At 53.9% G+C, this 26,385-nt stretch overlaps 1 protein-coding gene across 1 annotated transcript; it reads right to left on the minus strand.

Moving 5' to 3' along the window:
* Positions 1-573: 573 nt before the first annotated feature.
* On the minus strand, positions 574-25,592 carry RNF19B (ring finger protein 19B). Its single transcript, XM_065650510.1, has 10 exons — positions 25,528-25,592; positions 12,025-12,654; positions 6,985-7,190; positions 5,221-5,365; positions 4,375-4,537; positions 3,615-3,729; positions 3,351-3,491; positions 2,844-3,051; positions 1,713-1,844; positions 574-1,329 (listed from the first exon to the last, which is right to left on the minus strand). The coding sequence occupies exons 2-10, from the start codon at positions 12,597-12,599 to the stop codon at positions 858-860; spliced, it is 2,157 nt and encodes a 718-aa protein (XP_065506582.1). The 5' UTR covers positions 12,600-12,654; positions 25,528-25,592; the 3' UTR covers positions 574-857.
* Between the last annotated feature and the right edge of the window lie 793 nt (positions 25,593-26,385).

Genomic DNA, 26,385 nt, shown 5'->3' on the forward strand with positions numbered 1-26,385 from the left:
AGGGCTTGCGGAGGGGGCTGTGGGACAGCAGCGCAGCTCTGCTCGCACCGCTTTGGGGAGCCCTCCCTCACTCGGGGGAGACCCTTGCCAAGCGATGCTCCCCACAAAGCTCATTTGCAGCAGCAACAATTTAATTACAGGCACATCAGTGCAGGCTCCCAGGACTGGGCTTGGTCCAGGTGGAGGCTCAGAGACACGTGTCCCTAATACCCACCTGAGCCCCAGTCCAGCCCTCAGCCTCCTTGGATCCCGCACGCCCAGCAGTGCTGGGACTTGGGCTCAGCACAGCGTTTGTCCCCATCCTTCCCCTTTTACCCTGCACACAGCCCTGCTGCACGGGGACGGGGAGAAGAGACCTCTCTGCTACAGCACGTGCACCGTCCCCATTGCCACCACAGACAGGACCTGCGCTTTCCAGAGGGAAAAGAGGAGATAATGTCCCATTTTCCCCACACCTTGGGCTACGGCAGCGTCTGCAAACGCTTGAGCAAAGGGCAAAAGCAGCTAGAGGATTTTGCCGTTCATCTTTGGAAAGGATGAGCTGGATGCGAGTCGAATGACAACCAGAGTCTTTATTCAAATAGTCCCTTAGGATAGTTGCAGACATACAGACACACGTACATATTTACACTCTTACACACCTCACAGAGCTTGAACCAATAAATTAAAACAAAAAAAAGGGCAGCGGGGATTTTTTTTTTTTTCTCTTCCTTTTTTTGTCACGTAAGAAACAGCAGCTCCCCGAGGCAAGGCTGGGGAGCCAGCTGGAGGACGGCGAAACAGAAGCCAACACGGACACGACCCTGCCCCAAAAAAGATGCGATGACAGCGAGTGTGCTTTGCAGCAGGAGGCCACTTCATACTCGGGCTTCGATGCACTCCAGTTTGATCATTTCGTCCAGCCTGCAGCCCTCAGCTTGGGCACAGTGGCTCAGGTGGGCACTTGGGCTCTCAGCACCTCGAGTTTTGGGGGTCTGGGGGCAGGCGGCCGCAGTCTGAGAGTGGGGGGAGTCGCATTCGTCCGAGGTAATGTCGGGCACGTCGTCCGACTGGCTGTCAGAGCTCTCCAGGTCGCTCCGTATGCTCTCAGGCTGGGCCAGGGTGATGTCCCAGGTTTTGCTGGTAACGCAGTCCTTTTGCTCACAGCTTTGGTGTTTGCACGTTTGCTCCTGGTCGCCATCCTCTTCCTCCTCCTCCTCCTCCTCTTCCTCATTCTCTGCCATTTGGGTGTGGACGTGCAGAGAGTCCTCTGTGCTGCTGCCACTGGCCAGCTGGTAGTGACTCGGTTTGGCTTCGATGTCCACCTGGATCTCCATGTTATTGCACTCCCTGCAAAAACAAGCACCCTTGTGTTACTGGGTACGGTTACTGGGTTGGACTGGGTCACCACTGGGCACTGCATCACTGTACTGGGAGGGTTATGTTTCCCAGATGTGAGCAACCATGTGAAAGGAGGTTGAAGCATGGGGGGGGGATTGGTGTCTTCTCCCAAGCAGAAGAGATAGAATGAGAGGAAATGGCCTCAAGTTGTGCCAGGGAAGGTTTAAGTTGGATATTTGGAACAATTTCTTCCCGGAAAGGGCTGTGGGGCATTGGAACAGGCTGCCCAGGGCAGTGCTGGAGTCACCATCCCTGGAGGCGTTGAACAGAGCACAGATTTTTCCAGGACACCCGCTCCCAACACTCTTCTCACCATCGCGTGTCCCTCCTACCTGTCCTGGGGGTTGTAGGAGCTGATGATGGAACCAGCCATGGCTCGAGTGCTGCCGTTGTCACTGATAGCCCCCAAGCTGACCGAGTCTTTGGGGAAAATCTCCTTCTGGACATCTGCCTGAACTTCCAGCCTGTAGGAAAGACGAAGATTGATTCCTCAGAAATGCCATAGATGGTCCCCGAGGGGCATCAACCACTCACTGTTCATCACGGGAAGGCAAGAGACCCTCTGTGCCAGCCCAGCTCAGCACGACAGAGCTTAACCCCAATGGTTCCTCTTATTCAGTCTCATTTTTGGCTCTGTTTAGGTAAACCCGTTCTGTTTTCAATGACGAGGGTAGTGTTTACATCTATGACGACTCACGCAATTCCTGCGAAGAACCGACTTTCACAGAACCAGCGCAGAGCCGCGATTATATCCCGGCTGCCGTATTGACACGTATCTCTAATTACTCAGCAAAGTGAGTCACAGGCAGGCTGAGAGGAAAACTGCAGTGTAACCTCTTGGAAAGCAATGATCCTGCTTCATACAGGCCAGCGGGGAAAAGGAAACCTCAAAACCCGGAGGCTGGGACAAGGGGACTGGAAGATCTCTAAGCAGGCCAGGCAGGCACCTCTGCATTGTTCCCAATTAACCTGAAGCATCGGCTCCGCAGTTTCAAGGAGCTCAGGAGGGACAGAAACTTGTTTATCTTTTGTCCTCCTTACAAGAACCGGCCCAGCACTGACTCCAGAAGCAGCCTGCTCTGCTGGGACTGGTTATTCTACAGGGCGTTTCAAAAAGATGGACCCAGTTTCAAAGCAGTACATTTCACCGTGGCAATGTCTTACAATTACACAAAAATTTACAAACGGTTGAATGACTTAGCAAGTTTTAGTAACCTTTTCATACATGCCCTATGTTCCCTCCACCTGCTGTACAGACAACATCGAGATAATAGTTTCTCAAACCGGCTCCATCTTTTTGAAACACGCTGTACAACAGACCGAGAAGTAAAAACACCAGGATGTGACTCCCAAGTCTAAGAAGCATCACTGACAGTCCTGAATTGCTCCCCAAAATAACCGTGCTCAACCAACACCGGCTTTGGGAGCCTCTCCTTTGTTTTCGTGTCCACCAGCTCACTTACCTACTGTACTTGCCCTTGCCCCCCGAGAGGACCCCGCCGCTCAGGGTGCCCCCCGAGAGCGCGGCGAAGCTGGCCGTCTCGCTGTAGTTGCCCTGCATGACGCTGAGCCCGTCGGTGGGGCTGCCGCTGGTGCTCAGCACGCTGGTCAAGCCCTCGATGCTGCTTTCGCCGATGCTGGGGTTCTTCAGGGCTCGCCAGGCGTCGGCCACTGCGGGGAGGAACGGCACAGGGATAGGGATCAGCACGGGAAAACGGGGTGGCTGCGATGGAGCTGGTGGGGGGCAGGCTCAGACTGACCCTCTGCCTCATCCAGGGCGAGGAAGAACTGAGATTTTGCCCACAGCTGATTACCAGCACAAGACTGAAGCAAACAAGTGCTTCTAGCCAAACCCAGGGAAAGAGAGACGTTCAGATTTGGGACATTTTAAGACCCCACTACTGTTTCATTACAAGAGGCAGTTACGGCACCTTGCTTCACCCCCTGCCCTTCACCAGTTACCACATTACCCGTGATCGGTCCATCGTCTTCATCAAACTCGATTTTCACACCCTTTCCATTGGCGGTGCTGACCCCGCAGCCACCGCCCCGGCACAGCGAGATGGGCACAACGCCGTAGACGTAGGCCAGCATGATGGGGACGCCGATACCTGGAGAGGAGGACGCGCTGAGTTAAGAGGAGCTTAAGGCTGAGCTGTGTGGGGCAGACGGAAAGGTCTCTTTGGGGTAGGGACTCTCTGTTGTGGAAGGAAAACGGGGCTGGGCCCACTTACCAACACTGACAGCAGCGATGACGGGAGAGGCGATGACTGACAAGGTGACACCACCAGTAATGGCCAAGTTCCTCTTGTGCTTAGAGGTTTTCTTTCCCTCGTACCTGCTGTGGATCTGAGAGAGGAAAAGCACCAGGTGAGAACAGAGCCTGGCCACAAGCAAACACCGGCAGAAAACACTAGCAAACTTGTGATTTTACAGCCTTGTCAGCTGGGTTAGCCTGTGAAGAACCTCATCTTGAGCACAGATCAGGTCTAGCAGGTGGGTCTGTGTTTAAGAAAAAGAAGCAGCTGCAAATACAGTCCTGACATGTTATTTCTTCCCTCTTGATGCCTCTTTATCAGCACAGACACACAACAGCATCACAGGGCAGCAGGGCAGCATCAAAACACAAGCGACTTATGTAAGGCAAAGGGTGATGTTCAGGGTCCAGCTGCTGTCCCACAGAGCCCATCATTACAGGATGTGTTAAAAAAGGACCAGGTTTCTCCTTGGGTTCTGCTGGTTCAAGGCAGCAGCACAAGCACAATGCAAAACGCATTTTTGAGAGAACTTCAGCCTGGAGAGCTATCAGCCACCACCTTCCCTCTCCCCACACAAAGCCCAAAAGATAAGGCAAGCTTTAGAAGAAACAATTGAATTTTGGTTCTATGACAAGATCCACCCTTCGCATCAACTCCACATTTTGGGTGAGATGCCTCGAGTACAGAGAACGCCCCAAAAGCCCCAGATCCCTCAGCTTGTGCTCTCCACACTTACCTTCCTCCCGACATACACCGGGATGCCAATGACCATAGCGGGGATGGCAATGCCAGCAATGAGGGAAATGCCTACAGGAGCACCGATCAACGTGCCCAGCTGCCAGAGAATCTTCTTTTTACGACTCCATGGCTTTTTGCCCCAGAATGTACAGCCAGAGGGGCTTCATGGAAGGGAAAAAATGACATTAACACCACAGCAATTCCTAAGTGCTCCTGAGAACCCCAAGTTCAGCCTCCACATGAACAGAACCCAAAACTTAGGAAGCGGGAGACAACGCAAAAAAGGTTTCTCCTCTTTTTTCCTCCCCATCATTCCCAAGGGAATGGAAGGAAGACGTGCTAGGGGAGGTTCAGGTTGGACATTAGGAAAAGGTTCTTCACCCAGAGGGTGCTGGAGCTGTGGGACAGGCTCCCCAGGGAGGTGTCATGGCCCCAAGCCTGACAATATTCAAGATGCGTTTGGACAACACTCTCGGACACGTGGTGTGAATTTTGGGGTTGTCAAAACAGGGGGACAAAGCGGGGACAGGAGTTGGACTCAATGATCCTTGTGGTTCCCTTCCAACTCAGACCATTCTACAAGATTAGATGGCTAAGAAGGTGATTAGCACACCACCAGGCCTGTGTTTAATATTCAGCATTCCAAGAGCTCTCAAGCCCAGTTGTATCAGGAGGAGCTTTTCTTGGTGTGGACGAACACCCTCACACTCTCACGTGGGCAGAAAGTTCAGACCTTTGGGTCAGAAAGACGACAACTGGACTGACCGATTGGAGAAGCAGGAGGACAAAAGGCCAAGACACGAACCAAACTCCTCCAAGCAGCCCCCGAGCAGCTCGCGGTTACCTGAGGTAATGCAGGTCCGAGATCTCCTTCATGCAGAGCCAGCAGAACTCGCAGCCGCACACCGCGCACGTCATGTGGTTGCAGCTCCCGTCGTTCATCTTGATGATGTACGCGCTGCAGCGCGGGCACGGCTTGATGTCATCGGCTACGGGGAGGAAACGGGACTGAGTTGGACCCTCTGCGGTGAGTATGAGGAATCAACGCAGGGGATCTCGTTATGGACTGAAACTCTCGTTTTCTGCGCGGGCAGAACACCGCTGCTAATCACAGATAACGTGGGGGTGGTTGTGGCTTTAGTTTATCTTCAGAGTGAGGAGATAATATTGATGAGACAGATCTCAAAGCCATTTGCCTGGACAGCAGGGATTGAGAACAACAGTCCCTTTAAAAAGCTTATTCTGGCCTTGAATGGGATGTGTTCCAGAACGTGCTTAAATGCTGGAAACAAGTCATACCTGCCCTGCGCTAACCAAGGCAACAGCGCAAGAACGAACCATTACTAAATTGCTCCACCGAGGTGATTCATGGGCCAAGAACGACAGAACAATTGGGAGAAGGCGGCATCGGAGAAACTCCAAACCTGGCCCTCCAAAGCAGCTAAAAGGGGAGCAGGGTCTGCAACCACACACGGGCACCCAGTGCGAGGGCTGCCCGGTCCTGGTTTGCTGCCGGCAAAGCAGGAGAAGGTTCCTTCATCTCTTCCCTAATTCAAGCGCCATGTGATTGCGGTTGTGCAACGGCTGCGCAGCGGTTCGGGGCTTTGCTGGCAGCTTCTGCAACGCTCAGCAATATGAAATCCAGCTGCTGAGACCAGCTCGCACCTTATTAATCACTGTATTAAATCCAGCAAGAACGGGGTGGGGAAAAACCACCGTTTCGAGAGCCTCCCTTTCCGTGGCTGAGTGCTAAGATCTTTCTGGCAGGGATCTCCTTTAAAAGGATGACAAAAAGCTCACAAACGATTTTTTCCTTGCTGTTTTGTACCACAGGCTGCGGTAGTATCTGCACTGTCCATTATCAGGACCCTCTAACTGGGGCACGTGGAACCTCGACTCACCACTAAGCCACCTCTGAACCATGCCAGCTCCATTCTAAATAAGTGTTTTAACATTTAAACTCCTGACATTGAAGGAAAAGCAGAGTGTTTTGTTTGGGGGTAGGGTGGGACTTTATGAAATGGCCTTACTGCCCGTTTCCAGAGTCAATACAGTTATTTTTAATGACGACTAACTGGGTAGACACAGCAGCTCCTACGAGTCAGCATAGGACTCTGTGGGTTGGCATTTCTTCTGTATTGGACATTACTAAAACCCAGAGCGAAGCTCCCCACGCTCAGCTAGCCATGAATGCCACGTTTTACTGCCGCAGCTGGCAAACTTGAAGTCACGAGGGTAAAAAGTGCCAGTTCGCTCAGGGTTGATCTAAACAAAGCGAGAACATCCAAGATCAAAAGAGCCACAAGCCTCGCTGGGGCGGATGGGGGAGCTGCCGTGATGCGAAGGACCCAAAGCACATCGTCACCTACTGAATCTGGTTTGCATTCTCGGAGGAGCCCACCGGATTTGTTCTAATGCACATGAGAAGGGGAAATGAGACTGAATTTCACAGCCATTCTCACCTGCGGCTGCTGGAGACCCTGGGCTGAGCCAGGCAGCAATTCACTGCTTGGATGGGAAGGGGTTTGTTTTACACACAGGTGGCTCTTTCTCAGCTTCACAGCCATAACTACAGCACCGATTAACCAAAAAGGATGCGAATCCCTACCCGGCCCGGACTCCTGTCCGTAGCTGAGGCCCGACGTGTGCTTGGTCCGCACGCGGAGGGTCTGCGCCCGCTGCTGCCGGGCCATGTCGCAGGTCTGGTTGGGGTGCCATATCTGTTTGCAGTGGTAGCAGAACTCGGTCTGGCAGCCCTCCCGCTCGCAGGTCAGCTTGGGGCAGCTGGCGCAGCCGTAGGCGATAACCGCGTAACTGGGGAAGGAAAAAAAAAAACAGGTGGATTAGGAAAAAGACAAAAGTTACTGAGCAACGGTTGGGTGATCCTTTTAATTCAGCCTGCCCGGGGGGTGGCACAGGAGCTGCTCAAAGCAGCTGGTTGAAGAGTTACTGCAGTGAAATCTCAGACTACACCAAGCAACACACGTGGTTAAGGAAGATTTTATTCCCTAACAGGTGCTGTTAAGGAAGTTTTCTAACCCCTAACACCTGTTTTTAGCCCTGGAGCCTGCAGCAATGTTGCAGGACTGTGGAGCAGGCAGTCAGCCCCCCTCTCCCATCCCATTTCTTTCATCTTATTTCTGATCGCCATCTGTGCACACAAGACAAATTCCTGCCCTCTCCAGTCCTGTGGCTTCCACTGCAGCGCCCAAAATTAAGTACTGCTAATTGGGTTAGTTGGGGAAGATAACCTTTTCTACACACGGCTCACAATATTGAATTCTCCCCTCAATAACTGCCAGCGGTTCTCACTGTCAGTTCACACAGACCAGATTCGTCCTGCCCATTACGCCCTGCGAACAGGTCGCTGTTTCTGCCAATCCAGGCTCCCGGGACAGGCTCAGGCGGCTCTTTCCAGGCACCTGTGGCTAAACACGCACCCTGAGGACAGGCATATGGGTGGAGAAGGAGTCTAGGAGGAGTGTGAGGCTGTCCTGGGCACTTCTATCAACTGAATGATTCTAAAAGAGTGGATCGGAGGTTTCCATGTGCAGGAATCTCAAGAAGATCTTGTTGATCTCCACTGAATTTCCTTTTTTAAAGAGCAGTGAAGATTAACGCTCTGCCTCCAGAATAAGCCAAAACTCGAGTAAAACCAATGGAATGTGCAAGACAGGGAGGCCAGGTTCAGCCAGCTCGCTTTTTCCGATAGTAGCGTGATGCTTCCAGAAGGAAGTGTGTTGTGTACACAAAAACCTAAGCAGCACCACCAATCATCACTATAGCAAAGCTGACTTATAGTCATCTAGGATGAGATTATTTTCACTGGCAGGGGCTGAACCGAGCAATTCCAGAAGCGCCTTCCAGTTCTGCGACACCAGCGTGGCAAAGGGTATTCTTGTCTTTCATCCTCAGTATTTTTGTTAGTGGTCAGAGGAGAATAACTCCTATTTGGGGTTTTATATTTAGAGCCTGTGTAGCTCGAGTTGTATCGCCTCTTCTCAGAGGCAGCGGCGTGAGAACCGCTGAATGTGTCACACCACAATGATTCATATCCCGTGGGAGTTTGAGCAACTTCATCCTGCCAGGGTACGGCACAAATCGCCAAAGAAACAACATCTCTGCGCCAAGAGGCACGATGACGGGGTCTCCGCCTGCATCGATGGCTGCGCACTCCTGCACGTGAAACCAAGATCGGAGGAAAAAGGGGATTCAGACAGGCTGGGGGTTGGGAGGGACAAAATTCACCCGTGTGGACTCCTCCACATCTTGCCTAGGGAAGATCCTGCTGAGCATCCTTACCCTGTTGGGATCATACAGCCGAAGACCTACGCCTGGCGAAGAAAAAAACCCAAACCAAACCAAAAAACCAAACAACCACCCCCAAAAAACCCCACTTTATGTGACCTGCTGTGTTGTGACATGCTGCTGTTTCAAACCATAACAGCGTCCTAGGAAAGCTCAGTGTAATATAATGCCATGCTCCAAATTAACCCCTCGCTAGAGATTTAGGGTTTTCTAAACACTTGAGCAAATCCTATGAAAAAAATCATCACTGTTAATATTTTATTTCTAGAGCTGAAATGACAAATATAATGGACAAGCCCACAGCTGCGGGGAAACAAACTACATGATTGTCTAACAGGAGAAAAAAAATAACACATCTCCAAAGACAAGGTCAACTAGAAAGAAATGATGTGCCAAGGATTAGCCACGGCAGGATCTGGACAGCCAACACGTGCCCCCTCTTCACCCGACCTCGGACATGTCACTGCATGAAACAGCCGCTTCCAGGCTCAACCCCAGCAGATTAAAAGGGAAACTCTGACTTTTCCCCATGTAGCAAGGACAGTGTCTTCCCAAGACCCCAGGAATCGCACGGCATCATTTCCAGCCAACTCCTCGGATGGCCCTGAGCTGCCTCCATCCCTCCCCGGCTGCTCGGAGGGAGGCAGAGCCTCCCCAGTTGCCTCCAGGCTCATTCACCAAGCTCATCCTACACAGCTCCTTTTCTTTGAAGCTTCTGTCATTCTCCCAAGCTTCTAGGAGAGATGCAGTGTGACAAACGCTAAACAGCGGTGCCACCTGATTGTAGCAGGGAGAAAAAGGAAAAAAAAAAAAAAAAGCAGCTGCAAACATAGAAAACGATTCGTATTGCGACTGATGGCGCACCGATTGACCGGTGTTTCCATGGCAACACGCATCAGTGTTGTGCTGGTCCTCCTCCTCCTCCTCCTCCTCCCCGAGGTTTTTCATTTACGAAAGACTGCGGTACGCGGGAAGGCACAGGATGCTGCGTGCCACACACCCAGGGTTTCGGCTGCCAGAAGTGACATCCAGCGCCCAGCATCGCCATGTCCCCAGCCCTACTCCCCCTCCGTACGCCGGCGCTACTACGGTGGGAAAGCCTGCTGTAAATAATTCATACCCCGACTCGACAGAAGCACAGCAGCTCACTGGGAAGAATGAAGAGGGTGATTAATTCCTCTCCCCGCTGGAGGGCTGATTCCAACAGCCTTTGTTCCCGGGCTATGGACACACCAGCAGCACCGGTCCGGTAAAGCCGCCCTATTTCCACAGCCGGGTCACTCCTTGCTCAGAGGAGGATGCCCGTGCTCACCTTGCGAATAAGCAGACCAGGCAGGAGGCCTTTGCTTGCACAAAACGCTGTGCATGACACCAGTCTGCCCAAACCCCCCAAAGCCACCGTCGGATCAGGCTGGGTTACTGTCAAAGAGACAACACCCTCCGGGCTGTCTCCTTCCAAACAGCCAGCCTGGGTGACCTACGCTGCATTTACACCTTATCCTGAGCACAGGAAAATACTACAGCAGCCAAAGGGCTGAGATTCGGTGAGCAGGAACCGGATTTTCTCTAGCTGGTTAACAGCAGGGGCATCCTCTCTGGTGTTGCTCTGTGGGCGGCATAACCTGCTCTATCTCTCTGATCGTATCCCCAACACTACTGAAATATCAAGGTCTAGCACTCAATTTTGCTTCAGAAAGGAGCAAAGCTGTTGTTCACTATTAACATCGCCCTCTGAAGAAACAAGCCCTTTTACAGCGATGCTCAAAGGCGTGAAATGGGTAACCTGAGCCAGGTTCACCGATTTGCATAGGAAGGCTATTACAGGGCTCTGATTAAGTCTTCATAACCCTCCCACCATGCTTTCCATTCTGACTACTGGGTCAGACTTTCCTTTCATGTTCTCGCTACCCAGAACTGCAATCCAAGCCAAGTTCTAGCTAAACTTCACAGCACTTCTCTAAGTTTCCCGAACAAAGCCCTTTTCCAGGCAGCTTTGGCTTAACGCTCAAATAGAAACCAAACAGAGTTCATTTGAAGGAAAAGAGAAGAGAAAATGAAAGCAACATGCAGATAACTATAAAGTCATCCAGCTTGGCTGGGCTGACTTCTGGACAGACAGACGTCTCCTCACTTAGGCAGTGGATAGTGAGTCAACATCACTCCTCTGCGGCATGCATTCACATCCTCACTGGGAAAAAGTGACCGTTTACGGTTCCTTCTTCCCCACCATGGAAGCTGCAGGGTGTCCCCCTGCACGGTCCCCAGGGCTCGCAGCGACACGCACAGCCGGGAAACTCCACACTTCCCATTTGTGCAGAAAAAAAGCTTTCTTTTAAATTAGGGAAACAATGGCTCAGCTAAAACCCCCTTCAAGTTGTGTCACTCATAGCCAATTTTTCTGTGTTTCCACAGTTGTCAGGGTCAAATCCTGGTGCTTTATCAAGGCAGTAGGGACAGATAAAGTGTCATTTTGGTACCCAAGGTGCATCAGCTGTCCTGAAGAGACTGCTGACAAGTAAGCAAGGAACACCTGCAGTGAGGGCTCTTCATGGGATGCGGTAGGACCAGAAGTGTGTATCAGCAGCAGCACCTCACTGGGGATGAGCTGCCTCTCCCTGTGCTGTCCTAGGACCCAGGTGGGGACAAGCAGCACCCCAGCAGGGCAGCAGGTGCGATGCCATCCCCAGGACCTGCTGGGACAAGCAGCATCCCATGGGGACAGTTGGTCCAGGACCGTCCCAGCTGAGATGCCATCCCCAGCTGTCCCAGGACATGCTGGGGATGGGCAGCACCCCACTAGTGTTGAGGTCTCCATTCCCTGAGCCATCCCAGGGTGGATAGATGGAGCAGCACCCTATGGGGACAGCAGGTCCCCCCATCCCCAGGCTGTCCCCATAGATCGGGCAGCATCCCATGGGGACAGTGGGTTCCCCCATCCCTAGACTGTCCCCATAGATCGGGCAGCATCCCATGGGGACAGTGGGTCCCCCCATCCCTAGACTATCACCGTAGATCGGGCAGCGTCCCATGGGGACAGCAGATCCCCCCATCCCCAGACTGTCCCCATAGATTGGGCAGCATCCCATGGGGACAGTGGGTCCCCCCGTCCCCAGACTGTCCCCGTAGATCGGGCAGCATCCCGTGGGGACAGTGGGTCCCCCCATCCCCAGACTGTCCCCGTAGATCGGGCAGCATCCCATGGGGACAGTGGGTCCCCCCGTCCCCAGACTGTCCCCATAGATCGGGCAGCATCCCATGGGGACAGTGGGCCCCCCCCTCCCCAGGCTGTCCCAGACGCTCAGGGCAGCACCCCCGGGACACCGCGTCCCCCCACACTCACCCGCAGTCGGGGGCCGGGCACCAGCGGCAGTCGGGGTCGGCGGCGAGGCAGCGGCGGAGCATGAACTCCTCGTACTTGGCGACAAGGTGCGGGGAGTCGCGGAGGAGGCGGCGGATGTCGGCGGGGTTGAGGCGCTCGCTGCACTCGGGGCAGCAGATGTTGACCCGGGACTCGGTGATCTCGATCCGCAGGTACTGCCGCAGGCAGGCCCCGCACGACCGGTGCGGGCACGACAGCAGCCGCGGGGCGTTCTCCGCCGGTTGCCGCACCAGGCACAGCGGGCACTCCAGCTCCTCTTCGCCGCCGCCCTCCGGGACCACCGGAGCTTCCTCGGGGGGCGGCGGAGGCGGCGGCGGGGGAGGCGGCGGGGCCGGCGGGGCGGCGGGAGGCGGCGGCGGGGCGGCGGGAGGCGGCTCGGCCTTGGCGCGGCGGCGGCCGCCCGCGGCGGAGGCGGCGGCGGCGGAGAAGACGCTCTGGAAGGAGAGGCGGCGGCGGCGGCCGGGCTTCGGGCACTTGGCGGCGGCCGAATGAATGGAGGAGGAGCGCGGCGACTCGGAATCCCGCTCGGAGCCCATGGCGACCGGGGGGAGGCTCGTTCCGGAGGCTCCGGGCACCGCGTCCCACTAGCAGCTGCAACGACAGCGGCCCCGGGGCCGAGTGAGTGCGGCACCGCGCCCGCCCCGCCCACTGCGCAGGCGCCACGCCCCGCCACGCCCCGTGCGTCAGCGGGCGCGGCCGCCGGCGCCGCCATTTTAGTTACGGGCAGCGCCCTCAGGTAGGCCCGGAGCCAGTGGGCCTTGGTGGCGGGTGTCGCTGTCCCCATCGCTGTCCTGCCGCAGCGGTGGCCCAGGTGGCTCTGAAGTACTTTACCGGTGTGGGGCAGCGGGGTAGCGCTGTGCCTCCCCTCAGTCCCCTGGCCTGCAGCCCCTCCGGGCCTTGTCTCCCCTCAGCGCCCACCAGGCCTGCGGGGCTCACCGGAAGCATCGCTGCCCGCCAGGTGAGCCGTGGCGGCCTGACCCAGCCAGAGGCTTCACCCCATCCCAGGCCTGATGCTGATATGGGTTGTGAAAGGGCCTGGAGCTCTCCTGGGGACAGGGGGCCGGGGCAGTTTGGTTTTTAACATGTTTCTTGTTGGAGAGGCCTGACCCAGCCAGAGGCTTCACCCCATCCCAGACCTGATGCTGATATGGGTTGTGAAAGGGCCTGGAGCTCTCCTGGGGACATGGGGGCGGGGGCAGTTTGGTTTTTAACATGTTTCTTGTTGGAGAGAGGGACCTATAACTACAGGAGCCCCTTCTAAATTCATTCATTCTGCTGGGGCACCTTGTCTCTCGCCGCATCACCCTTCTTTATGGTATTTATGGAAGGTCATGTGGAGACTCACTCACTCAAGGGCTCTTCCCCAAGCACAGGGTTTGGCCTCTTTCATACAGAGGCCGTGAAACTACAACCCACATTTTTACTGCAGCCATGCAGAAATTTAAAAGCCTCCGCTTCCTTGTAGGGTTCCCCTGTGCCCACAGGGCTCTGCCAGCCTTGATAAGCCAACGGGAAGGATGTTGCCTCTTATTATTCAGGGGAGGCGAAGCAGAAAGATCTGCTGTGTCTGTGAAGTGCATCTCAAGTCGGCACAGAAGGGGCTGCGTTCCCTGTGGGCTGTCAGCTTCTGACTGGACAGGCCGTGGTTATTTGTGTGACAAGTGTGGCTTCGTCGCTGTCTCCCAGCTACTGCCATTCCTGAAAGCATTTCTGTCAGCAAAGCCTTTTTGCATTGTTATTACCAGGCTCCTTCCCGGCTGCTGAGGGCCCTGTTTGGTGCCTCTGGGATGGAGATGGAGGTTTAGTGAACTGAGCCCAGGCTGACAGTTGAAAGCACCTGGGTTTCGGTGCTCACGCTGCCTGACTTGCTGCAGGCAAAGACCCCGTGCCTGTCTGCAGCTGAGATAATGACGCTTCCCCATTTGATGGATGGGTGAATGAAAGCACAGAGGGAGTAAATCACCTGCGGAAGAGCAGAGAAATGAAGCTTCTTCCTCTCTTAATACCTTCAGCTCTCCTGTCACCTTCCCTGTGATTTTCTTCATTAATTCTATACCTGCTGTACACCCTTGCTCAGTGCTTATCCAAGGCGCCTGCTGCACCCGAGTCCTTCCCTAGAGCTTCTGTTCCCCAGATGTTTCTCAGCTCTCCCCTCACCTCTGCTGCATTCTGACCACAACACACGTGGCTTTGGCCCAGCTGGAAGTTTTGGACCACGCTTAGAGTATTAAATTCCCACCTGGGATCAAGAACCTTGTTAGTAATGAGCTAATTTAGAAAGAGAGCCAAACAATTCTGCTCCAAGAGAGGCGGGGATGCTGCCAGGACGGCTGTGGAGTTGCCCCTGCGTGATGTGAGTCGCTGAGCTCTGGTCCCTGGCTGGTCATGGGCAGGAGCGAAGATGCTCAGCAATTTTCTGATGCTTCTGATGTGGGGCGCACTGGCACATGAAAGGATCCTCTCCCCATTTCACCAGTGGAAAGGCCAGAGAAGAAAGGAGAGTAAAACAAGATTATATTGAAATTAGCTGTTCCTGTCTGAGATGGGTCAAGTATGAGGCATCTTTTAATGGCTGTCGCTACCCATCTGTAGCAGAGACTGTCTTGGTTTGATGATTTCACTAGAAAAATCACACTCCTGATTGAAATAGAGAAACCTGAACAGAACTTGTGTGTGGAACAGAGCTCTGACAGCTCAGCCCTACGTCCTTTGCAGCACAAGAGCACAGACTGTAACTAATTGTGGGAAGGTTTCATCTCAAAAAAGCTAATGTGAGACAGGCCTGAATTACCAGTGGTGCAGGCACAGACAGAGAGCAAAACCATCTGGAGTCCCTGGGAAAGGCATCAGCTCGCGACGTGCTGATGGGGCAGAAATGACTCTTCGTTCCCTTATACGAGGAATCGTGATACAAACAGGGGCTGGGGGAGGCCGGGGTAAACCCGAGAGGCTCACGCTGACTTCAGAGCCGTCTTCCCTGCTCCTGAGCTGTGCAGACCTCTTGCCAGCCTTTGTATGTTTAAGGGAATTCGGTGCTTTTAAGGAGCTCAGAGACTTCTAACCGTCCTGACCCTGCCGTGGTCCAGACATACCATCTACTCGAAAACAAGTTCTCTGTAGCCGAGGTGTTTCTCTGTGGTGAGTTTCCGTAGCCCTTGCCAGGAGCAGAGGCTCCGGCTCAGCGTGTTCCTGACTAGGGAGCAGTTTGAACCCAGTGGTTTGTTTTGATTCAAACTGAAAAAAAGCACAACAGAAAAAGCCCAGCCAGGAGCTGGGACTGGGAAAGAGAGGGCACGGAAATGGGCTGCCAGGGAGGGGAGGAAAGAGGCTGGTTGGAAGGTCACTAGATTGGGAGTGACATCAGCTCAGCCCCTCCCTGGGGCTGCAGGGAAACCGTCACCAGTCTGACCGTTTGACTGAGAGATATTTGAAAAGAGAAACAAAAAGCAAACAAACAAAAACAATAGAAGGGGGGGCGTACAGGGGGAATTCAAACGCTTCAGTGAACCGCTCCACAAATCCCAGCTCCGCCAGGCAAATTTGCTCTTGCTTACATTGGCAGAAAGCTGGAAGACTGCTGACTTCCGACCCCGCTGCTTAAATCGGGGCAGGATTTGGCACAGGCGATTTGTAAAACCACCTGAAAATGCCGTATCTCCCAGGATGGCTTCCAGCAGCAGCGCGGGGCGTCCTTTGTCCTGGCACCAGTTGGAGCCAACTCGTGCTGCCCAGTGCCGTTCCCAGCCCGGACGGAGCGGCCGGGGGCTGAATCTGCTTTTGGGAGGCACGGGGCCACTTTCCAGAGAAATACCCCGGCCACCCACACCCCAAAAACCCCCAGGGTGACAATGCTTGTCACTGACTTCAAGGAGGAAGAGCTTTCTGGTGATGCAATGAAAACTCCCCTTGGTAATTCAGAGAGTGAAAGCAGAGGCCGGCTGCTGGGAAGGGATTGTGAAACTCCGCTCTCAGCCTGGGAGGATTTGCACGGAGGGACTGGGGTGTGCCGTGGCCAGGAATATTGCTGCAGTGGGGTGCGGGCAGGCAGGCGAGCCAGCTTTGCTTTGCAGCCGATAAAATAGAAATTCCAGCTCCTGCTGTATCCCGTTTGCCCGCCCCTCCTTTCCTGGTTGCCCGGGCAGCACAGATATGGTAAAAAACTGCCTGTCACCCTTGTCCCTGGCCCACAGGACACAGGGAGATGTCAAAACAGCTATTTTGGCACACGTAAAAGTTCAAGCTGCCTGAAACCTCCAGGTGATTCTGGCGCCGAGGTGTGAACCCTCCTGGGAATAGACTTGTTTTCTCTAAAATACCTGCGTCTCCTTGGGGTTTCTCCCTCTTTACCCAGGCAGGGATGGGCAGTTATTCTTGGGTCACAGGCCATGTTTGAGAGCAGATGGAGTTTAGAGAAAATCCAGCTCATGTTGCTGCTTTCTGAAATAGCCACGGACAGGATAAAATGGGAGAAGGAGGGGAACAGCTTTATATCAGGAATTCTTCCTTGCTGCAGAACAAGGACACTCTGGAATGACTCAGATCCAGTCTCGCTGGGCAGGTTGAGACCTTTGGCCCTGCTGGGGTGGGACAACCGGGGCTGTGAAAAGGCTCCAGATGCACCAGGGTTCCCCAGCACCAAAACACAGGTGACAGTTCCAGGGGTCTGTCCCCTGAGAACCCACCACGGGGCTCAGCCGGGTCCGTGCTGTGACACCTTGCAAACAAACCTGAGAGGTTGCCATAGTCACAGCATCTAGATGAAGGTGAGAGGGACAGATAGACCCGAGGAGCACAAAGATCCTTGTAAGCCTCTCAAAGGTGCAGGGGGGGTCTTGTCCCGGCTCCCTGCCCTGAAGAGTTGTGCCAGGAGCATTAATTCCTCCCTGAATTCCTCCTCTCAGGGCTCTGCCCTGTGTGCAGAGCAGGGAACCAGGCTTGGTCTGTCAGGGGTTCAGCGAAGCTTAACCCCAAGAGCTCTGAGCTCTGCGGTGAGGGACATTTGCATTCAGGAGGGAGCAGCTGCGTATTCAAGAACCGAAGCTCATTGGGGTCATTTTCTGGCAGGGCCCCGGGGAAGCGCTGGTTTGTAATGACAAGCACTCTGATCGTTTCTCAGATGGAGATGTCATTAGTGGGCGTTTGTGTCTCTCCAGGGAAGGCACCCGTGGCTGGGGAGGGCTCTCCCCAGTGTGCAATCTGCACACATTTTCTGGGTTGAGCTCGTTAGTTCATGTTCTCTTTGTCTCTCGGCATCCTGTGAGATGTGTTCAGGGAAGGGAGAGGTGACTCTGCTTCACTCCTTTTTTTCCTCTGCTGGACTTAACAAGGACTGACATTCTTTTAAATGAAGAGGAAAAGGCAGGAGATGGGATCTCTGTGATCAGAAATTCAGGGCTCTTCCGAGAGGATTGTTCTGGTTCAGTCTGCGGTTGCACCTCCTCTCCCCTCCATCCCACTCTGCTCCCTCCTAACACCCACACGCACAGCACAACAATCTTCCACTCCCTGCTGTGACTTTCTGGGGAAGATGCTGTTGTGTGAAACCCTGGGAGAGAGTTACCACATGGAGCTCTCTGAAAGCACCGCGTCCTTTGCAGAACAGGCCTGCAGACAGAAGAATGCCGTGCTCCCCCGCCCCGAAATCCTGAACACTCTCAAGGATGGAGGTGGGGGAAGCGGGGAATCATCTTGTAAGCTTGGGAGCCGCCTACACACATGGCAAATCTTGTCAGCAGCTGATAAAAGAGGTGGGAGGTGGGGAGAGTTTTGAGGGGGAAGAACTTGGAGGTTTGCATGCCCACAGAACTCACCATCCTGTCTCCTCCAGGGCTCAGCCAGCCAGGAGGGCCGTGGGCTCGGTCCCGTCGCTGGCACTTGTGCGTTGAAAGGAGAACCTGAACAGGGACTTGGAGATAACAGCCATCTACTTCAGCAATGATGTAAAGGTAGGGAGCGTTAAGCAATTGTGTATAATAGTAATCTGACATGCTTTTCCCCTCTACAGAAGCAGCATTTCCTTTTGTAATAAAAGCACAGGCTGTTCTGATTTCTCTATACACCTGCTGCACTGCACACTGACTGTACAGCTTGGGGGACAGACGTAACAATGACACCAGCTCTAGGTTCACTCTCCCTGGTGACCTGCTATCCTTGATAAAGGGGTTTTGTAACACGGAAGGTTTAGCACAGTGTGGTGCTGCTGTCGGGAAAGTGCTGCTCTGACCCCTACGAGGAAGCAGCCAAACTCCCTCCTCACCTGGGCTGTTAAACAGACAATTATGTCTTTGGCGTTGGCATAAACACAGGCAAATTAGACGCTGGAGAAAACCCCGGTGCCTGTGACAGCTGGTTGTGGCTAGAAGAAGGTGGGGGTGACAAACGCTTCTGCCAGCAGCAGACACGCTGTGCTGGGCTGGTGGTGGCCAGAGGCTCACTGGGGAAAACCAGGTGCCACCAGCAAGAGGCACAACAAGGCAGGAACCTCACGCTGGCTCTGGAGGCTCCTCTCTCCTCGCTCCCTGATGGCAGCTGTTTCTCAGGATGCTCAGCATCTCATAGGATGTGAGTAAACCCGGCTGCAGCAGAGACAGCAAAGATCAAGGTGAAATCTTCAGGAGGAGCGTTTGTGAAAGACTGAGGAAGGGTTCGTTTCACCCTCAGAGAGCAGACGCGGAGAAGTTAGAGCACTGGCACAGGGCTCGATTTCTGCAAGGAGAACAGAGCGAGGCACTGGCCTGATTTCCAGGAAAGGAGAACAGTGTGTCACAGCGAAGGCACTGAAAAGACCTGAGGCTTCTGCCTCAGCTTTCTGTCTCATTCTCACAGACATGTGGGTGCTCGGGAGTTCAAAAGGCTGAACTGGAGCTGTCCTGTGGCTGGCGCAGGACGGGAGGCTGTGTGCTTCTCCTGCAGACCTGTTGTTGGCACACAGACCACAAACAGTGGCCTTGTCTCTGCTGGGGACCCCTGCACAGCTCAGCATCTTCCTCCCTACCGTGCTGACCTTTGCAGTGGGAGTGTGGGAACCAGAGCTGGCCGGGAGGGCTTGGTACGGGGCATTAACTGCAGTGCCCAGAGCCCTGAAGAGACCCTGGCAGCCCTTCAGCAGCATCTCAAAACCTCCCAGCATCTCTGACATCCTTTCCCACTGCTGCATCCTACAAACACAGGTAGGGCTGGGCACCCCACACATTTCCTCAACCCGACCCACCCATTTCCTATTTTCTGCAGACATGACAACTAGTGAATTAATCCTACAGGCCGTAAACTAAGCTGTATTAGCAGACACCATCTGTCCTTTTTCATTTGCTGATGCACGACCTATTTTGCTGTGTAGTGGAGCAGGCACTGCAGTTTTGGGGCTTGCATGTCGCCAGGGTATAATCCGCTGCTTGCAGCGACCTGCTGATGGGAGAAGGCTCCAGGGAACTGGGCACCAGGGGGACCTGCTGTCACAGGTCCCCACTCCCTCACTTGCCAGGAGATCAATGCCATCACAGGCATCTGTGATCTGAACCTCTCAGGTCTCTTCAGGACCATCCTGGAGAACATCAGTCTGGGGCTTAAACCCTGCGGCTGGTCCTGAGGACACAGATGCGGTACTTTTTTCTCCTGAGTAACACGCTGTTTCGGAGGCAAAGTTTCCACAACGGCACCTTGGCACCCCCAGAAGTGCTGTAGCACAGAGCTCGTTCTCATCCCAAGGTGGGGATCATGGCAACAGGCCATGGGGTGTACTCAGCGCTCCAGCCGTCCTGCTCTGGCCTGGGGTAATTCCTGTGCTTTATAAAAACTGAGCAATGGTAATCACAACAGGACAGGACAACTCTTTTGTTATCCCCGTAAGGGGATGTGGACATGTCTTGGAGCACTCTGGTGACCCTTGTCTGGGTACAGAAGTACAGGCATTATTAAAGGTCATAAAACCATCAGGATATTTCCAAGCCTGTTATCACCTTTGACTTAACCAACTCTCAAAGCAATTCCAAAGGTTGGCACCTAAGCCACATTTCTTCCTGAATTTACCAACTTTTTATTTAACTCAGCGCTCATGGCAGAAATTTTCCCTGAGCTCTGAAAAAAAGAGCAAGGAAATTTTGCCTGTGTGCGCTCTAAGAGCCAAGGAGGGAACCGAGCACGGGGGGGTTGATGCTGACATGCTCATCTGTTACTCAGAACCAGGGGGGTTGCCTGCTCACCAACCTCTGCCTGGGCTCCCCAAATTATCTGGGGAGTTTTCAGCTTCCTGCCTCACCACACAACAGAAGTGGAAGAGAGAGTGGAAGGAGTTATTCAGACTGACCTTAGCCAGACAACTTCTTTCTGAATTAGCTCAGTTGCAGCATCTGGGCTTTCTGAGGAACTCTCAACCTGCCGAATCCACCCACTTGTGTGTCCTCAGAGTAGCCAGCGCTGGCTGCTGCAAGGATGGTGCAAGCGAGCTGGTGTGGAGTCATTTCCCTTTCCTGCTAGTTCTGCTCTTTTCTTTTCGAAACTGGCTTAAGCTCTGAACCCCGGGGTTTCCTACCCTGCTACAGCTGGAATCGGTGGTGACTTCTGGACAGTTTTGCTGCCCACAGAGATGCTTGACCCCTTTGCAAATCTTGCTAAGCTTTGGATACCCACAGCTTCCAGGAGCAATAAGCCCTTCTGTCCCGCTCCTGTCTTCACCAAGCTTTGCCCAGTGTTTCCCGTGACTAGTGTCAGGAGGTTGGAAGAGGAAGAAACAGCCCATGCAGTCAGCCCTGGAAAGGGCAGTTTCTGCCGAGAACTGGCTGGGGAACATTCCCATTTTCATAACCAGCACCAGATGTGAAAAAGGGGAAAGAAGAGTGATTCTGGACTCTGCCAGCAGCACCTCCCATCTGCGGCCGGGCCTGGGGAGCAGCACGGTGCTGCCAGCACAGCCCCCTGGCCCTGCAGCAAGGAAAACCTGTGTCATTTTCCAGAGGGCTGAGCCAGCACTAACCAGGTGGGAAATATGTGTGTGTCTCACTCTGAAAATGAGCTTGCTCAGGGTTCCCTTGTCTCAGATGTGACCTTTCCCCAGCCAGACCCTCGGTTGCCAAACCCCTGCCCTCACCTGGTGCAGCCCAGGGCTGCTCCCCCAGTGCTCTCTTCTCTCTGCAGCAGAACAAGGCAGAGAGAGAGGGAAGCTGTAGTTTGGTGCGTCCTTCATTCCTGGGCCAGCATGGAAACATATCTGGGGTTTGTTCTGCCAGGGTTTGCCACTGACTTGCCCCTTCTTGATGCCAAGACCACAAGCCCATTCTCTCTAACTTCTCTTCAAGCAGATCCCACCTTTACCACAGCCAGGAAATTCCTCACCCCTCCACCACCATGAGAAACCCTCTTCCCTCTCTGGGACCGATCTCATCTGTGGGTTGCTTTAGGCAGTGGTTAAGCAAACTAACCCCTGCAGTGTCTGAGGAGGCTGGACTGTGCACAGCAGAAAATTGAGTAGGAGGTTTCTGGGGCAATCAGTGTTTGCTGAGACCCTAAATACTTCTCTGAAATCAGGCCCTGCCATTGCTCCATAGCATCCTTCTAGCAGGGAGACAGCAGCTATGACCTTCTCTCATCGGTCCAGCCCTGGCCTCTCATCCAGGCTGCTATCCCAGTTCTCCTGAGTGCCAGGAAAAGTCCAGTGCCCGCCACTGGAACAGCGGGAGCTGCCAAGTACCTCCCGGCTGTCTGGGAGTGACAGGATCCCTCCCTAACCTAAGCCTTGCAGTCTCTCAGGAGGCAACTGTTGGCAATAACAGCCCTATTTAAACAAACCAGAGACAGCCTGGCTTTACATGGCCTCCCTCTGCCATGAATATTTGTGGAAAAGCCTCTCAAGGCAACGCCGACTCCTGCGCTTCCCACTGTACGTGCAGCTCAGCCACAGCAACGTGCCGGGGTTCACGTAGCTCCGAGTCCTGCTCCAGCTATTCCCACCCACTTTCCGTGGATCTCCTTGCAGGATTCACAGCCCAGCACCCAGGGGTGCTGCCCACCCCCAGGCACGTAGGGATGAGCATGGGATGAGCACCAAAATTGCAGCTGGAGAAGCTGGCAGTGGATGTGGAGCAGAGCCCTGTCCCCGGGCTGAGGACCAAGAACGCCTCTTTCCCATCCGAGCAGCCAAGGCTCTGAGCCCTGCCAAACCTCAGTGTTTGTTCCTGCCTTTGGCATGCAAGAGATGGCAACAAAAGCATGTGCGAGGCAGAAAGAGGAGTTCCAGTGAAGGAGGGAAGTGGGTTTCTCTTGGGTCTCTGTGACCTTTTCTGGTTTGGAAATAACAGAGATGTGCAGAGATGCTAAAAATGCACAATGAGGGTGTTTCAACTGCCCCAGCAGCAGAACAAACCCTGTGGCCTCCTTCAGGCAGAGGAAACTGGAGCCCAGAGCCACAGCCCAGCCTTTGGCTGCTGGGATGGAACCGGTGGAAATCCAGCTCCGGGGAGTCAGTGCCTTTGCCTGTTTGAGAGGAAAGTTTATTTGCAGCTATGGAACCTTCCTATGAGCACTTTGTCTTCCAGCCCCGGTTCTCTGGGACACAGGTCCTGCTGTGTGATGGGAACAATTTTTCTTCTGCTGGCAATGGCTGAGCCAAGTTCTCCTAGATCCCATGGATTTATCTCAGCAGTGCCCTTGGCCATGAGGATCCCATTGATCCCGTCCTTAGAGCAGCAAGCACAGACAAGGAGCTGTTGCGGCAGAGCCAAGAGAGGGGCTGAGACCAAAGAGAGTCAAACAGCTCCAGCAATTTCTCCCTGTGCTTCCAGCTCTTCTTGCTTAACCTCAGAGAGAAAAAGCAATGCTGGCAGGAAGAAAAGGAGCAGGGTTCTGCGCAGGGAAGTCAGGAATGCACCTAGATCTCCCCAGAGCTGAGAGTTAAGGCCGGGTTTATAACCAAGATAGAAATGCTGATTTGGCCGAAGGGATAATATTTCTGTTAGGAACCAGGGAGCTATTGATTACTCAAGTAACCTCAGCTATTAAACAGACAGCTACCTCAGCAGAAGGAAATTTCAGCCTGGCTTGAGACAGAGGACAGAAGGGACTTCAGGGTGGCCCAGGCAGGACTGGGAACACACCAGCCCACTCAGCTACTGCCCTGCCTGCACCCAGTGGTACCAGATAAAGGGTGAAAACAAACACAAGGTAGGTGCCTGTGAGCACCCCTGCCAAAGGAACTGGAAAACATTCACCGCAGTGGAGTCACGGCCAAGATTGACTATGGAATAAGAAGGATTAAAATGTCCCACAGGACCTGGCTCAGCTGCCGGGGCCCTCCCTGGATACTGGGACAAGGGCAGCTCCTCCTGCCGCCTCAGGGCTCTGCAGGGGACCACGGGTCCACTGCTCTTTTCCCAGGAAAGTGTGTTACAGGCTGGGAACCAACACCCAGCAGAGCACAAGGTCCCGTTCAGTGTATTCTGGGCAAAAGAAGTGCCACAAAGAGGTCTCGTATAGCTTATGGCAGGGACCAAATGCGCAGGTAATTCAGTGCAGCTGTGAAATGGGATCGTGTGAAGGGACTGGGAGCACGTCAGAGACTCAGCTGCCTCAGCTGATGTGCAGATTCCAGGCTGTGTAATATTCACATGATCATCCCTTCTGCAGTGTAGGCAAGTACAGGGGGAATGGCGAGGATAGCTGGCTGAACAGTGGAGAAGGTCAAGGACTAGGAGGGTTGATGTGGCCTTTTGCTTGTAGGAGGTCTTGGTGCCACTCCCCCCGCCTCCTGAAATTTTGAATAACCTTGAAAAAAAATCAACTTGAAACATGCCTTAGAAGCAGCCTTAGAAGCAGCCCTAGCTGCTCTGTGTGGCACCAAGAGCTGCTCGCGGGTCTTCTCCTCCCCTGCCTGCCCACGTCAGAGGCACCAAGCGCGGCTAATCACACAGCCGCCTGGGTGACACTGCCACAGCCTGCTCCTGAAAGCCTCAGAGCCACTGCTCCCACAGACATGCCCCCCAGCAGCACAAGCTGGTGCTGTTTGCAAAGTTACCATCAAATAAGCAGCAGTTTGGCCATCCCGGGCCACTCCCAAGTGCTCCCTATAGACCCAGCAGCTGTGCCTTCGTGCGGGGAGGATTGTGCATCTCACAGCAATGGCCTTCCCTAATTAAAGCATATTCATGTTCCTTATTGCAATTCTGCTCTCTCATTCACCCAGGCGTTCCTGGTCGCATTTCTCCGTGGCCCCTCTGCTGCCCCCAGCCCTTTAAATGACATGTGAAAGTTGTGAAATTATTTCAACAAAACGGTTGTGACAGGAGCATTGGCCTCTCCCTGTTCTTGGATTTCAAACAAGGTTTCTTCAGCCCTGCTGAGTTTCTGCTTTGTGCTTCTTCCATCTCCACCCCAGTACTGGTTTCTGACACCTGCACGAGTTACCAGCCATGGGGTGCTGACCCCAGAGGTATTTCCCTCAGACAGATACACAGTGAGAATCCTGACGGCAAAAGGTTAGCGCAGGCTGAGCGGGTGCTAATGAACTCACTTTCTAGTTTGCTAACGTACTGCAGGGCCCTGCTGCTCAGCCTGCGTGTAGGTGTAGAGTCCACACACCCCCCTGCCATGGAACTGGAGCTGTAAACCCACCAGCTTGTTCAAGCGTTAAAAAATGAGCCCAGCTTTTGGATTAGGAAGAGAAGAAATTCAGCCCAGGGCCGTGGGCCAGCACAGCATGTAGGTAGCGCTGGGATGCCGCAGGGCACAGAGGTGACCGTCACCCCTTGTTCTCTCTCCGCTAGCGGATCGGATCCCATTATGCAACCGTTCTGCTAAAAGGCAATATGACATCCAGGGCAATTTCAAGGACTTTGTTATTTTGCCTTTCAGGTCTGCAGATCCCCAGGACCCACATCCGGAGAGCTCACGGCTATAAGAGTGCACCTGACTGCCTTCTCCACGACTATTCCTTCCTGCACAGGCAGGGTAAGTGTTTGGGCTGCTGGAGATGTGCAGTTTAGGATTCTCACCCCAAATACACACTGCTGGGCTCAGTTCCAGTGCACCAGCCCAGCTTACAGCCTCCTCTTAGCTTGATGCAGCTCAGAGGGACCAAGTCTGCAAACTTCTGGTTCATTTCATCAATGATTTGTACTCTAATCCCAAAAGGGAACTCCAGTTCCCTTCTCCAGAGAGGGACTGGGGCTGCTCCCCAGTCCCTTTAGCCCATCCTGCAATTTCAAGGACTTGTGGCTCTTCACAGCACAGTGTGACACACACTGGTGTCCTGGGTGGACACATTTGCAGCTCCAGCACCAGCTGCCAGGTTCTGACCTGCTCTCCCTGTCCAAGAACCAAGCCCTGCTGTGCCAGGCTGTTAAATCATTGTATAATATTGCTGCTGCCCGAGCACCAGCCCACAGCAGCACGTCAGCCAGACAGATGCTGAAGCAGATTCGGATCCCACAGCCGTTCACGGGTCCCACCCTGACCCACCACCCTCAGAGCATCTCTTACCTCTCCCTGGAGCCCGCTCCCGCTGCAGCGCTTGTCCCTCCGCAGTCTCCTCGCTCTCCTTTCCCACTCCCCTTCCCTCTGCGCCACCTCCCCGGCGTGATGTCAGCGCAGCCCTGCCTCCGCATCACACCCTGCACGCAGATCACACCCCACAGCTGCTTCCCTCCCGACGGTTGCCACAGCGACAGGAGGGGGAATCCCATCCTCTGGTCCTCCTGGCTTGGTATCACCCACTGCAGCTCTTCCTAGAGCCTGGGGACCAGGGGAAGGACAGGGCGACAACGGGGAACAGTGAAAAGCAAAGGCCAGCGATACCAGTACAGCGTTGGGGGAAGTCGTGGCTCAACATACCTGGAAGGGAAGGGAGAGCAGAGGCAGTGATGGGAAGCAGGCTCACACAAAACAAGCACTCACCTTCTCTGCAGTTGTCATCCATGTCCCCAGTGCTGTCCCCAAGCTCTTCCCACCCCTTCCCTTCATTGCTCTCAGTCAGTTCTTTTGTTCCTCGGCCCCACATGTCCTTTTTCAGGGCTGTGCACACACACTGTGATTGTACAAACTCTACAGATAAGGGGTTTGTGCTCCTTGCCCACAGCACTCTGCAGTCACTTCTCACACCCAGGTCAAGGTCAGAGATCAGGTATCAATCAGAAATTTCAGACCAGCTCCAAGCCAGACATTCAGGAGTCAGCAGACTCATTACTACTAACCACAAATCCACAGTGAAAGGTTTTTCTGCAATCTCTCTTTCACAGATGGTTTCATCAGGAGGGAAAAGGGCAGATACTGTATTTTCAGCACTGCAACACATTTTTAATGGAAAGAGATGGCCCAGGGTTTTTCAACGCTCCCCCATCC

Source organism: Caloenas nicobarica, chromosome 23, assembly GCF_036013445.1.
Source record: "Caloenas nicobarica isolate bCalNic1 chromosome 23, bCalNic1.hap1, whole genome shotgun sequence".
In the NCBI taxonomy this organism is placed as follows: domain Eukaryota; kingdom Metazoa; phylum Chordata; class Aves; order Columbiformes; family Columbidae; genus Caloenas; species Caloenas nicobarica.

Bases quoted from the DNA above. Each gene is read 5' to 3' on its own strand.
- RNF19B (XM_065650510.1), bottom strand. From the start codon at position 12,599: ATGGGCTCCGAGCGGGATTCCGAGTCGCCGCGCTCCTCCTCCATTCAT. The intron at 4,538-5,220 runs GTAACCGCGAGC...CCTTCCATGAAG, and splicing joins TCGGACCTGCATTACCTCAG to CCCCTCTGGCTGTACATTCT. The intron at 3,730-4,374 runs GTAAGTGTGGAG...TTCCTCTCTCAG, and splicing joins CGGTGTATGTCGGGAGGAAG to ATCCACAGCAGGTACGAGGG.